Source organism: Terrapene carolina, unplaced genomic scaffold (genome assembly GCF_002925995.2).
Source record: "Terrapene carolina triunguis isolate 2854851 unplaced genomic scaffold, T_m_triunguis-2.0 Scaffold95, whole genome shotgun sequence".
NCBI classification, from domain to species: domain Eukaryota; kingdom Metazoa; phylum Chordata; order Testudines; family Emydidae; genus Terrapene; species Terrapene triunguis.
Window position 1 is genome coordinate 31926060 of NW_020664446.1, and position 14345 is coordinate 31940404.

At 44.0% G+C, this 14345-nt stretch overlaps 1 protein-coding gene across 1 annotated transcript in view; it reads left to right on the forward strand.

The window, feature by feature from the left end:
- PDE6C (phosphodiesterase 6C) overlaps positions 1–14345 on the forward strand; it is a 50284-nt gene that overhangs the window by 17432 nt on the left and 18507 nt on the right. The window contains exons 2-10 of the mRNA XM_026650988.1: positions 185–325; positions 879–953; positions 1045–1109; positions 1227–1293; positions 2219–2266; positions 2521–2670; positions 3762–3905; positions 3988–4056; positions 14156–14302. Of these exons, the coding sequence (XP_026506773.1) occupies positions 185–325; positions 879–953; positions 1045–1109; positions 1227–1293; positions 2219–2266; positions 2521–2670; positions 3762–3905; positions 3988–4056; positions 14156–14302 (906 nt within the window). The remainder of the gene's footprint in view (positions 1–184; positions 326–878; positions 954–1044; positions 1110–1226; positions 1294–2218; positions 2267–2520; positions 2671–3761; positions 3906–3987; positions 4057–14155; positions 14303–14345) is intronic.

Here is a 14345-nt window from a genome sequence, read left to right on the forward strand (position 1 = left end):
GTGTGTACATTTTTAATATATAAGGCAACACCTCCTCCCTTTTTCCCCTGTCTATCCTTCCTGAGCAAGCTGTATCCATCCACACCAACATTCCAATCATGTGTATTATCCCACCAAGTTTCAGTGATGCCAACAATGTCTTCACCACCTGAATATTTACCCAGTTTTCTCTCATTGTAAACAGATGCTTTTATGGTCTGCCAACAAAGTATTTGAAGAACTGACAGATATTGAGCGACAGTTTCACAAAGCACTGTACACTATTCGAATTTATTTGAACTGTGAAAGATACTCTGTTGGTCTGCTGGATATGACCAAAGAGAAGGTAACCAGCATTTTACTAATTACTTGGAAATGTAGAATTCACTTAATTCAATATCATTATAAAAAATTAATCCCTCTACTACCTAATCTGTCTGTCATGGATAGCTCTAATGTGCCTTTCTCCATGGAATCAATGGGCTATGCTTTCTAAGTATGGTTTCAAAATGACATGAGGCATGAACTATATTCAACTAATATGAGTCACCAAAATTACATGTAAAATATATAAAAATAGGGCAGGCCATCTACGTAAGACATGCAGATTAGGCTCAGGTGGTTATTTTTATTATATACTTCTCCCACCCACTAAAATGTTGAGAAAGCCATGCAGTTTTCTGGCATTGGTTTTCACACTAACCTGCAATTTACTTGCTAAAACTTTTGTTTGGTGTATGTTTAACAATGTTTTCTTCATACTGTTTTGAGATGTGACCAGACCAAGTAGGGTTATGGAGAAGTATAGCATAAAATTATTGTCCATGCATTTCATGTTACCTATTGGTATATAACTGAGAAACGCTTTGTATTGTTAATCTGTGTGTAATTATTTTTAGGAGTTCTATGATGAATGGCCAATCAAGCTGGGAGAAGCAGAGCCTTATAAAGGACCAAAAACACCCGATGGCAGAGTGAGTATAAATGCTTCCTTTTTACACATCATAATTTTGGAATTTAGTTGCACAGGATAATTAATGCATGTTTTTCTCCTCTTTTATTTAGGAAGTCATCTTTTATAAGATTATTGATTATATTTTACATGGAAAAGAAGAAATCAAAGTCATTCCGTAAGTATTCATTATCAGCTTGTTAAATATGTAGCAGTTAGCGGCGTTGCTCAGGTAGAACTGCAACATGTTTATATCTGTGACATTGACTTATTGAATCTCATTCTGTCTCTACAGGTCACCTCCTGCAGATCACTGGTGTCTTGTAAGCGGGTTGCCAACGTATGTTGCTGAAAATGGATTTGTAAGTTAATTGCAAAAAAAGAAAGTTACACATTTTATAGAGTTTTTTGATCAAGCAGAGACTTCAGAAGCCATCATCAAAACTTCCTTATATTGGCTAAATGACTGGAAATACAATAAGTATTTATATATACATATAAATATAAATACAATAGTGTGAAAATATCACACAGTCTCCAGGATTATAGCTGCCATGGAGTACAGGGGCCAATCAGTAGCCTGGAGGGACAAGCCGTCTATGCAGATGACCTGTGAACCAGGGGATTTCCGGACAGATCTTAAGACATCTCAGGGGTTGGAGGGCTTAGGTCTCTGACTCGCATTGCAGGCGTACAAGTCCATTCTCACAAAAGAATGATCTGTCAGCAACTCAGCAAACAGAAACATGTAGAATTTTCTGTTTAGTTTTAGTCCTGGTACAGGGTTATAAACAGAAAGATGGTTGGACCCAAATCTGAACCAAGGTTTCAACACGGTGTAAGATATTGTCTTTCAGAGGAGATACAGAGACCTTTAATTTTGTGTGTACTGTAGTCATTGCTGATTCTGTGGCACTTTTTGTAAGAGTAGGGGTTAGCTCAACTATTTACCTCTTCCTAAAACTCCCCATGCAGTTTAAAATTGGATATAATATTCTTCTTTACTTCCTGCCCTAAAATTTTGCCTTCTTCCTGCATATTGTTAAGTAACTATTGTGCTTAATAAAATATATTATGAGCACCATACACAAGGCAGAGTGTTTTCAGCACTCCAAGTGGCATATACCGGAGTAGCTAATTCTACTTTAATAATACTTTGATTTATGTAAAATGACGGTTAATTTTCTCTTAGAAGATGAATATGCCTTTTTAAAATGCCAGACTATGGATTTGAGTGTATATACTGCACCTAAACAATGGGGCTTTTTTTGTTTCCTTATACCACAGATTTGTAACATGATGAATGCACCAGCAGATGACTATTTTTCATTTCAGGTAATAACACAGTATTTCTTTTATTGTAATTATTATAGGAAAGTACCCTAATACCATCTACCCATTAGTCATAAAGTTGATTGCACAAATATTCATACATTCCATAGTTCCGGAGGTGGCTGATAATTTTGTTATTGTACTTATTTGTGATCTTTGGGTACCAGCTATGACATTTACAATTATAATACCAAAATATTGTATGACTATTTTTAAAGAAATATGCAATATTTCCTCTTCCTTTGGTTTGCTTGCAGAAAGGGCCTGTGGATGAGACAGGCTGGGTTATAAAAAATGTCCTGTCTTTGCCTATTGTCAACAAAAAAGAAGAAATTGTGGGAGTAGCTACATTTTACAATAGAAAAGATGGAAAACCCTTTGATGAATTTGATGAACAGATCACTGAAGTAAGTTTAATGAGATGAAACATTTTGTAGATGATCATTTAATGTTAAGAGATATTTTTGTTAAGTCTAAGTTAAAAATTACTATTTTAGGTAGCAGTTATACTGAAAGTTTGTTATCCTCTTCATTACAATTTCTTAATAGTAAAAGTATTTCCATTAAAACTCTTTACACACTTGTACAGTTATGATGGATCGTGAGCTTTTTTCCAGTAGTGAACAGACGGCAGATACCATAAAAAATCATTCTAACAAATAAACAAAAAAACCCATATTAGATTAGTTAAGAATGGTCAAAATCATTTAACTGACATTAATTAGTATTTGTAGTCTTCAGGGCAGAGATGACAGACCATCTGATTCACTGGATGTCACCCCTAAGACTCTGATCCTGCAAGGAGCTCCTTGAGAGCAAGCCTGTGTAAAGTCCCATTGACATGTGTGGTTCTGCACAGGTGCAAGTGTGCACCCATATACTGGGCAAGTCACTTAACCTCTGTGCACATCAGACCCCGATCTGCAAAATGGGGAAAATGCTTCCCTATATTACATGGTTGTTGTGAAGCTGCATGTATTAAAGTTTTTGAGGGGCTCAGAGCATGAGCACCAACTCTGTGGGTGCTCCAGGGTTGGAGCACTCACGAAAAAAAATTAGTGGGTGCTTAGCATCCACCGGCAGCCAGCTACCCACCCCCAGTGCCTCCAGCCCACCAGCGGCTCCACCAATCAACTCCTCCCCCTCCATTCCAGCTCCTCACGCCCGCCGGGATCAGCTGTACCGCAGGAGGCGCTGTGGGGGAGGTGGAAGAGCAGGGACAGGGCACACTCAAGAGAGGGAGCAGAACTGGGTGGGAAGAGACGGGGGTGAAAGCTTGGAGAAGGGTGGAGTTGGTGCGGGGCCTGGAGCGAAGCAGGGGTTGAGCATCCCCAGGGCAAGGAGGAAGCCGGTGCCTGTGGCTCAGAAGCTGTGTTGGTGGGAGGCACGTAAGTACCCTGCTGGACATTTTAAGGAGTTCAAATTGTCCGTTTTCCTTTAATATTAAGCCAAATGAATTGTCACTACATCATCTCCATTTTCCTCTGTTTTGTTCCAGAGTCTTACACAATTCCTTGGATGGTCTGTTTTAAATACTGACACCTATGACAAAATGAATAAGCTTGAAAACAGGAAAGACCTTGCTCAGGAAATGCTCATGTACCAGACAAAGGCCACCCCTGAAGAAATTCAGTCCATATTGGTGAGTATCTTTCTAGTACCACAGAATTCAAATAGGAATCTTGTGGAACAGAAACTTAATTTTTCATTTATTTTCACTTTAGAAATACAAAGAAAAATTAAATGTAACCAGTACGGAAGACTGTGATGAGAAAGCCCTCCTCAAGATTTTGGTAAGTAATGAAACCAGATACTTAAACTTTCAGTGGCCTATTAACTTCAGGCTGTGATGGGTCTCCTTTGTGTTAAAAATGTGTTATTTAACCTTCTTCTACTTAATACAACATATTTATATTAGTCATCAGCTCCAGGGATCTTGTGCAGGTGCCTCGTAAAAATCTTTTTGGCAATATGTTAGGTTCTCTCATACACTGATATGCAACCTATATACTTCCCATGGTACCAACCCACTAAAACAGCATTCTCCCTGGATTTTCATATGAAAATCTGTCAGAGGTAATGCAGGAAGTAAAGTCTTTGTACTGATCAAGAGGAGCTGAACTATCCAGGGATCATTATGATAACATCCCGATTCAAAGAAAATGGACCAAATTCTATTTTAGGCTGCATGGTCAGCATCACTATACGGGGGGTGGAAACTGAATACTTTGCTTGTATTGTTTGGTTGCCAGAAGTAGGTAAAAAGGGGTAAAATGCAAAATTAGGAACTAGGACTGACCTGAATGTTCACAAAGCAACAATCAATTTTCAGTAAATAGACAACTTGCTACTGGTAGAACCTCTTTGCATAATACCTTTTGAAAGATGCTAAAGTCAGATAGATAAGAGAGAGAAAAGCAGAAGGATGAGTTAGGTGGTTTAAAACAAAAGAGACTTTGGGCTAAAGTCATCTGTGGTGCATCTCTATCAAAATCAGCATTGCATCAGAAATTCTTTATTATTTGGATAGCATTAGCACCTAGCAACCCCAGTCTTGAACCAGGATTCCATTGCATTAGGCACTGTACAAACTCATAATTAAAATACACACCATTATGTTGACCAGTAATGGTATAATAGAGATCAAGAAAATAAACTCTTGTGACAAAGTTCCTCCTCTATCTTGGTGGGTCCTGCGCTTATTGGCGGATTTTCTTGCCTCAGAGATTCACCATGTGGGTTGGGGAACAGCCCAGAGACCTTCCCCTCTGGGAGAACCCACAGTCCAGGTCAATTGGGAGGTTTGGGGGGAACCCGGGCCCGCCCTCTACTCCGGGTTCCAGCCCAGGGCCCTGTGGACTGCAGCTGTCTATAGTGCCTCCTGTAACAGCTGCATGACAGCTACAACTCCCTGGGCTACTTCCCCATGGCCTCCTCCAAACACCTTCCTTATTCTCACCACAGGACCTTCCTCCTGGTGTCTGATAACGCTTGTGCTCCTCAGTCCTCCAGCAGCACACCCTCTCACTCTCAGCTCCTTGCACCTCTTGCTCCCAGCTCCTCACACTTCCACCACAAACTGAAGTGAGCTCCTTTTAAAACCCAGGTGCCCTGATTAGCCTGCCTTAATTGATTCTAGCAGCTTCTTCTTAATTGGCTCCAGGTGTCCTAATTAGCCTGCCTGCCTTAACTGGTTCTAGCAGGTTCCTGATTACTCTAGTGCAGCCCCTGCTCTGGTCATTCAGGGAACAGAAAACTACTCATCCAGTGACCAGTATATTTGCCCTCTACCAGACTCCTGTACCCCACTGGTCTGGGTCTGTCACATATCCCTCCCCCCTGCTCAACGCCAAGGAGTTGGGCAGCTTGGGACGCCAGACAGTGTACACGTGACAAGCCATCGGCGTTGCCATGACGGCTCCCTGCTCTGTGTTGCACACGGAACTGGAAAGGTTGGAGGGATAAGAACCATCTGGTCACCCTTGTGTTCTTCTCCTTGTTCCGCTGCATCCATTGAAGAGGGGCATGGTCGGTTACGAGGACAAATCTGCGCCCGAGCAGGTAGTGGCGCAATGTTTCCATGGCCCATTTTACAGCGAGGCATTCTCTCTCCACCACTGCATATTTTTGTTCCCTTGGAAGGAGTTTCCGACTGAGGTATAGAATTGGGTGTTCCTCCTCCGCGACCATCTGTGATAGAACGGCCCCCAACCCTACTTCCGATGCATCCGTCTGCAGGATAAACTCCTTGGTGAAATCAGGGGCTATCAGTACGGGGTTACTGCAGAGGGCAGTCCGGAGGTCTGTGAATGCTTCCTCTGCTGCGTCAGACCATCTCACCAGATCAAGTCCACGGGCTTTCACTAGGTCTGTCAGGGGGCTTGCCCTTGTGGCAAAGTGGGGGATAAATCGTCGGTAATATCCCACCACACCTAGGAACGCCCGGACTTGTTTCTTGCTACTTGGTCGAGGCCAATTTTGGATGGCCTTTAACTTGTTCACTTGGGGTTTTACCAGACCTTTTCCCACAATGTAGCCAAGATATTTGACCTCTGTAAACCCTACAGCGCACTTGGCAGGGTTTGCTGTAAGGCCAGCTCGCCTGAAGGTATCAAGGACTGCCTCCACCTTCTCCAGGTGGGTTTCCCAGTCTGGGGTATGAATGACCACATCGTCCAAGTAGGCACCAGCATAACTGTTATGCGGGCGTAATAGCTTGTCCATGAGGCGCTGGAAGGTAGCTGGGGCCCCATGTAGTCCAAAAGGGAGGACAGTATATTGAAAAAGACCCTCTGGTGTAGAGAACGCAGTCTTTTCCTTTGCGTCTTCTGCAAGGGGAATCTGCCAGTATCCCTTTGTCAAGTCTAGGGTAGTCAAGTACCAGGCATTACCCAGACGGTCCACTAGCTCATCTATGCGAGGTATGGGGTACGCGTCGAACTGGGATACTTCGTTTAGTCGCCGGAAGTCGTTGCAAAATCTTGTGGTGCCATCAGGTTTGGGCACCAGCACGATTGGGCTGGACCACTGACTGGGATTCTTCGATGATCCCCAACTCCAGCATTTTTTTTACTTCTGCTTTTATTTCCTCCCTTTTTGCCGCTGGCATCCGATAGGGCCTCATTGTTACTCTGGCCCCAGGGTTTGTGACGATTTGGTGATATGTCTCGGTTGTTCGACCCGGTTTTGTCGAGAACACATCTTGGTTCCAGAAGATAATCTCAGACACTTCATTCTTCTGGTCTGGTGTTAAATCGGGAGACACTCTCACCTGTTTGGAAGGCTTGTTTTCCTGGGTTAGGTCTTTTTGGACCGTTGTGCATGCCTCTTGTGCATGCCAGGGTTTCAGAAGGTTAACGTGTTAAATCTGTTCTTGTTTTCTGCGTCCTGGCTGCCGCACCTTGTAGGTTACTTCCCCCATGGGTTCAACCACCTCATAGGGCCCCTGCCATTGGCCCAGAAGCTTGCTTTCTGCCGTGGGTACCAACACCATAACCCGATCTCCTGGTTGGAACTGTCGCACTTTTGCCTGGCGATTGTAATGGGTTCGCTGGGCCTCCTGTGCCTTCTCCAAATGTTCCCGTACAATAGGAGTAACCCGGGCTATCTGGTCTCGCATCTGCATTACATGCTCTATTATATTTCTCCCCTCATTGGGTTCCTCTTCCCAGATCTCTTTGGCGATATCTAGTATGCCACGGGGGTGACGCCCATATAATAACTCGAAGGGGGAAAACCCAGTTGAGGCCTGTGGTACCTCCCGGATAGCGAACATAAGGTAGGGTAGTAGAGTGTCCCAATCCTTCCTGTCCCGACTTACCACCTTCCTCATCATAGCCTTGAGGGTTCGGTTAAACCTTTCTACCAACCCATCAGTCTGCGGATGGTAGACCGAAGTTCTCAGGGTATGTATATGGAGCAGCGTACAGAGGTCCTTAATTAGCTTCGCCATAAATGGGGTTCCTTGGTCGGTTAATATCTCCTTCGGTAGCCCCATTAGGGCAAAGATCTCCACCAGCTCTTTGGCTATAGTTTTAGAGGCCGTGTTCCGCAGGGGGACGGCTTCTGGGTAGCGAGTAGCATAGTCCAAAACAATAAGTATATATTGGTGGCCCCGAGCCGTCTTCTCCAGGGATCCCACTACGTCCATGGCTATTCGCTCGTAGGGGATCTCTATGATGGGAAGGGGTACTAAAGGTGCCCTCAAGTGGGGACGGGGACTGTGCAGCTGACACTCCGGGCAGGAGGCACAGTACCTCCACACTTCTTCATGTACTCCGGGCCAGAAGAACCGTCGTAGGACTCGTGCCAGGGTCTTCTCTACCCCCCAAATGCCCCCCAAAAAGATGACTATGAGCAAGACTTAATACAGCGTTCAGGTGTTTTTGAGGTACTAGGATCTGCTGTACCTTCTGCCCCTGTACTGGTGCAACTCAGTATAAGAGATCCTTCTTCATTATGAAGTAGGGTCCTGGTCCCTGGGTTTTCCCTTTCACGGGGACCCCATCTATTTCAGTCACCTCCTTCCTAATGTTGTCATACCATGGGTCTTCTGCCTGGTCCCGTCCAAAATTTCCTCTCCCGGGGCTAATCTGCCCAAGATCTAGGGGCCCAGTCTCTGTTGCCTCTACTGGTTCAGAAGCATTAGGGTGGGGGTCAGACTCAGGTACTTCTCCCTCCTGCGTGGCCTCCTTTTCAGCTGCGCGGGTCCGCAAGAGCGACCCTCTGGCTTTGGGTCAGTATTCGGGTTCCCAAGGCCTTAGCTGCCCTTCTTTCCCTTTTTGTCTTTCTACCCTGTCTGGGAGTGGAGAACAAATCTGGGGATATTTCAGAGAAGATTGGGGGTTGACAGTCTTCTGTGGATGCCTCACCAATTTTAGGGTCCCCATCTTTCTCCAATCCCCCTACTGGGAGTAAGTTTCCAAACCCTGGGAAGTCCCTCCCTATGAGCACCGGGTATGGGAGTTTAGGGACTACACCTGCTGCTACCTCAGTAGTGTTCCCTTGGATCTCAATTTTTACTGGGATGGTGGGGTAGTAACTAACTGTCCCATGGACACACGTTATCCCCATGCGTTTAGCCTGCAGCAGCTGACTACGCTTCACGAGCTTCCCTGAGATAAGCGTGATAGCACTCCCCGAATCAACCAGTGCAGTGGTCCCTACCCCATTTAGTTTCACTGGTCTGGTATACATATGTGGGGTTAGTGAGACTTCCACAAGGTGGATTAGGGAGCATGGATCTGCCCAGTTCCCCAGGTTACACTGCATAGGCTCCTCAGCATTGGGACACTGTGCAGCTATGTGTCCCCACTCCCCGCAGGCATAACATCTGTATGGAGCCCTAGGCGTTCCCCAGTCTCTTGGTTTGGGCAGTCTAACATCACGATCCTCTTCTCCCTCAGTGCTCCGACTCTTTGTGGCCTCTGATGGGCCTTCAGCCTCTCTCTTTTTCCACCTGGGCCCTCCTGGTGGCCCAGTCACCCGAACTTTAGGGGTTGGTGCTGCTAGTTTAACCTGGGGTGCCTCTTCCTTAACTGGTTGGGTCAGCTCCCTCGCTGTCCTTCGCCTCTCTACCAGGGCGACAACCTCGTCATAGGTGGAGGGTTCGTTCTGGCTTACCCAGGCATGAAGGTCTGGTGGTAGTCCCCTCATGTATCGGTCGATGACCAGAACTGCTAGTATCTCTTCCGGACTCCGGGACTCTGTTTGCAACCACTTTCGTGCGAGATGGATGAGGTCATACAATTGGGACCGCGGGGTTTTGTCTTCCTGGTACTTCCAACCGTGATACTGCTGGGCCCGCACTGCTGTCGTTACCCCAGATCTGGCCAGGATTTCTGCTTTCAGCTGGGGGTAGTCTGCCGCAGCCTCTTCAGGCAGATCATGGTAGGTCTTCTGGGCCTCCCCACACAGGAATGGGGCAAGGATGCCAGACCACTGATCTCGAGGCCAGGCCTCCCGTAGGGCTGTCCTCTCAAAGGCCAGAAGGTATGCCTCTACATCATCCTCCCTTGTCATTTTCTGCAGCCAATGGCTGGCCCGTATGAGCCGCGTCCCATCATGGCCGCGATTCAGCTCTGTAAGGGACTTTACCTGGTTTACCAGTTCCCGCAACATAGCTCGGTCTTGAGCAGCCTGGTCCATCAGCAGGCGATTAGTCTCTTGCTGCAGCCGCACTGCCTCCTGTTGGGCGGCTGCCTGGACAATAGCGTAGCCTCCTGCTGGGCCGCCGTAGCTTGTATCAGTGCCCGCACTACGTCATCCATTGTGGTGGAAAAAAAATAAACCCTCTCCTTTTTTTGTTTTTGTTTTTTTTGTTTAAATCACCCTCCTTCTTCCGCCGCGCTGTGCACCCCAAGATCCCACTCCTGACACCAGTGTGACAAAGTTCCTCCTCTATCTTGGTGGGTTCTGCGCTTATTGGCAGATTTTCTTGCCTCAGAGATTCACCATGTGGGTTGGGGAACAGCCCAGAGACCTTCCCCTCTGGAAGAACCCACAGTCCAGGTCAATTGGGAGGTTTGGGGGGAACCCGGGCCCGCCCTCTACTCCGGGTTCCAGCCCAGGGCCCTGTGGACTGCAGCTGTCTATAGTGCCTCCTGTAACAGCTGCATGACAGCTACAACTCCCTGGGCTACTTCCCCATGGCCTCCTCCAAACACCTTCCTTATTCTCACCACAGGTGTCTGATAACGCTTGTGCTCCTCAGTCCTCCAGCAGCTCACTCTCAGCTCCTTGCGCCTCTTGCTCCCAGCTCCTCACACTCCCACCACAAACTGAAGTGAGCTCCTTTTAAAACCCAGGTGCCCTGATTAGCCTGCCTTAATTGATTCTAGCAGCTTCTTCTTAATTGGCTCCAGGTGTCCTAATTAGCCTGCCTGCCTTAACTGGTTCTAGCAGGTTCCTGATTACTCTAGTGCAGCCCCTGCTCTGGTCATTCAGGGAACAGAAAACTACTCATCCAGTGACCAGTATATTTGCCCTCTACCAGACTCCTGTACCCCACTGGTCTGGGTCTGTCACACATTGAATGTGTTTTTGCTATCTGGACAGATATATTGCTAACATACACTATCATACACAGTCTGCTGACTTAGGGCCTATCTTCCAAACATTTAGGCACATATTTAATGTCACTCACATGAGTAGTTGAAAAATTACTTACATTCTTAAATATTTGCAGGCTCAAGGTGTTATTTCCCAAAGAGATAAAAAGGGACTATCCTAGTTACTATTGCAGGCTGAAGGAGTTATAGCTGCCTCCTTAAAATGCTATTTGCTATTTGTTTTTCTTAATAATTTTAATTTTATTTTTTTCATTTTATTTTATGATTAATTGGATTGACTCTGCTCATTCGTCATTCAGTCTGCATGAATGAATATTACTGAGTTTTATATGGGAACCTACTATATATAAGAATGGCAAAAACTCAATTGAAAGGTATAGTTGTGTGTATATTAGTACAACATACATAGAAGGAAGAGGAAATTGGCAGGGCACCAGAATAAGAAGTGAATGTATAGGGTATGAAGGGGGTTAATAACAGCAGTAGCACCTGATGTGTTTCTATAATTTGTTAGGTATTTGAAAAACTTTAGCTAACTGGTTTTTATTTACTTTGCTATGTAGCAGGAATTTATGGTTAAAGTTATAGATAATTATTAGTAAAATGAGCTCTCTTTCCCCTACTTCCTCCTTCCTCTAAAAACATTGCAGATATCAGGTTTAGGACTGTACACGGTTTTTACAGTTAAAAGATCTTGTTAAATTACATCTGATTATATAAGCACATCCACTAGTGAAATGAAAAGTATCAATAGAAAATTATACCTTCACATTTTAAAGTAAATTCATTTTAAATTTAAGACTTACAAAAATTAATAGCAATAATACATTTTTAGATCTCTCCACTTGTAAATCAAGGTGCCTTAATTACCCTGTGGGGGCATCCAAGTGAAATAAAACACTGGAATGGATTTTTAAAACCTCTAGAAACTAAATTAAATAGCTTTTTCTATACATCAGGGTATCAAGAACTGAAGGTCTGATATCTCATGCAGTGCCAGGGCTACACAGAAATGTTTAATCCTATAGGAAGCCTGGAGTGTCAGGTCACTAATGCGATAAAGCAGGTGTTTCTAGACCTGAAGGCTCACAAAGCATTGGGCCTTAAAACTGTCACTGCTCCAGGATCGACCATTCTCTCTTCTTGAACTCAGACCAGAGTAAATTTAAAGGGAAATTCCACATTTGGGAGAAAAGGCAGAAATATATTTGCATGTACAATAATCAATATTTGCAGCAAATATCTCCAACCAAACAGCAACAATTGCAAAGGTGTGACATCACTGTTCCACATCCCATTCATTTCAATGAAGTGGGTATTCTAACTTGCATGTGCAGTTTCTTTTTTGTTTTTTTAAACAAAGACATTAAATATAAAGTTATAGCATCAATACACAATAAAGGTTCTCTTTTAAAGAGAAATCCAAATTATAGTTCTCATCCTAATGTTGCACACATTACACTTGTAATATATTCAGTTACCAGTTTCCCCATCTGTAAAATGGAATCTGACAGTTCACTGACTTCCTTTGTAAAGGGCTTTGAGATGTACTACTGAAAAACGCTATCTATGATCTAGGTACTTATAATTATTACCACCACCAGTTAGTCTATTAAATATATATTTATACTATACGTATAACGTGGGCAAATTAAAGTTACTACAAGAGCCTTAATTTATGCATTTTCTGACGTTTGAGCATCATGAGTAAATACCCTTTGTGTGTTATTTGTATGTGCATGAGGGCAATTAATATAAATAAAGCGAGTCATAAGTAAAAATAGAGCTCTTTTATGCGAATAACTCTAAAGGCTAGAGATCTTCATACACATTAAGTCTGTTTTGTTGGTGGTCCCTCAGTGCAAAGCAGTCTTAAACCAAGCAGATAGGGTAGTGGACATTTCTGAGGGTAGCTACACTTGCCTCTAAAATAAAGGGTATTCATGAGGGGAAAGAGCATGCACTCAGGCAGTCCCCTGCTGCCAGAATTGTCCCTTGGCGCCATTGGAAGCCAGTGTAGTTTAGAGCAGAGTTTGCTCTAAACTACACTAGGGACACAACTGGCACAGGACCATCCACAGGTAGGGAGGGAGGGGCAAATGACTGTGATGGATTTGGAGTTTCCTGTAATCTACAAAATACCATCCCTTCTATGTTTGTCTGAGCACTGTTAATATATTTACTGTACTTTAGCCAGATGGTAAGAAAACTACCCAGGAAGATAGGCAGTAGCCCAGATAAGAGTTCCTCAGAAAACACCTAGTATTATTAACTGATATGCTACCTCCGCCTCCCTGGTGAGCTTGCCAGACCAGCTTTCCCAGGACTAAGTCACCCAATCTGTGAAGGTGGGGAGATCAAAGGCTGAGAGGGATTTATAGGGACACTCTCTGAAGGGGAGAAGGACTGGTTTTGTGAGATGCTTAAGGGGAAGAAACTGCCTTCCAGAGGTTGGGCGTGTCTCAAGGTAGCTTAGCCCAACTAGGGTCTCTGCTAAGGGAAGGCAAGTCTTTAGGTAAGATAAACATGCACATAGGCCTTTTTTGCCCTAAAAATGCTTTTCTCTTACTATGCTGTATTCCTACTGTTAAGATTCAACAATATAGTTTTAAGAAGGCTGTTTTGGGTCACTCTGGTCACAAGTTCCTGAAGGGAAGCACTGCAGATATTGAGTCCAGTCAGACTTGTTGAGTAATCTTTGTTGGTGGGAGAATCATGGGATTCTGCCATAGAGGAAAAGTGGGAGGCCTAAGACCTAGAGGCAGGTGCACTCAGAAGACACCAAGGAATGGGGTCAGAGGTCCAGGTAGCCCTGAACTATGACAGACCCCTCCCCACCCTCAGTTGCACCCATGATTTATAGGGTAACAGTTGATAATCTATCCCAAAGATTCACTGAAGTCCCACAGGTGAGGTATGTAATACAATAATAATAATCTGAAGTACAATAATTATATGCATAATTAAGAAATGCATTCTAAAATAAAGTAACCATTGGTTTTACCCAAAATATGACTAAAGAAACTATAATTGTAATGTGGATTTTGTTGGAATGCAGGTGGGGAAGAAATACCAGTTTGCAGGAAGCAATAAATGGTACCCATCCCCTTTGTTTGAGCAGAAAAACAGCAGTGATCTAAAGTACATATTATAGTTTAATATACAGTAGTGTGTATTGAAACCTGAGAGCTATGTACACATGATGGGCCTGACCATGAACTCTTTATATAGGGATAGAGTAAAAAAGCAAGTAAAAAACTGAATTTTCTTTAGTTTCCTTCTTACAAAGCGAAACTATTGTGGTCTTTTTTTTTCCTAACAGAGAGAGGAATTACCTGATCCAAAGGAAGTGGAACTTTATGAATTCCGCTTCAGTGACTTTCCCGTTACAGAGCATGGCTTGATTAAGTGCGGAATACGATTATTCTTTGAGATAAATGTGGTTGAAAAGTTCAAAGTCCCAGCAGAGGTCAGATTTATTTTGTCATATTAGGTACATTTTACCCCTCAGT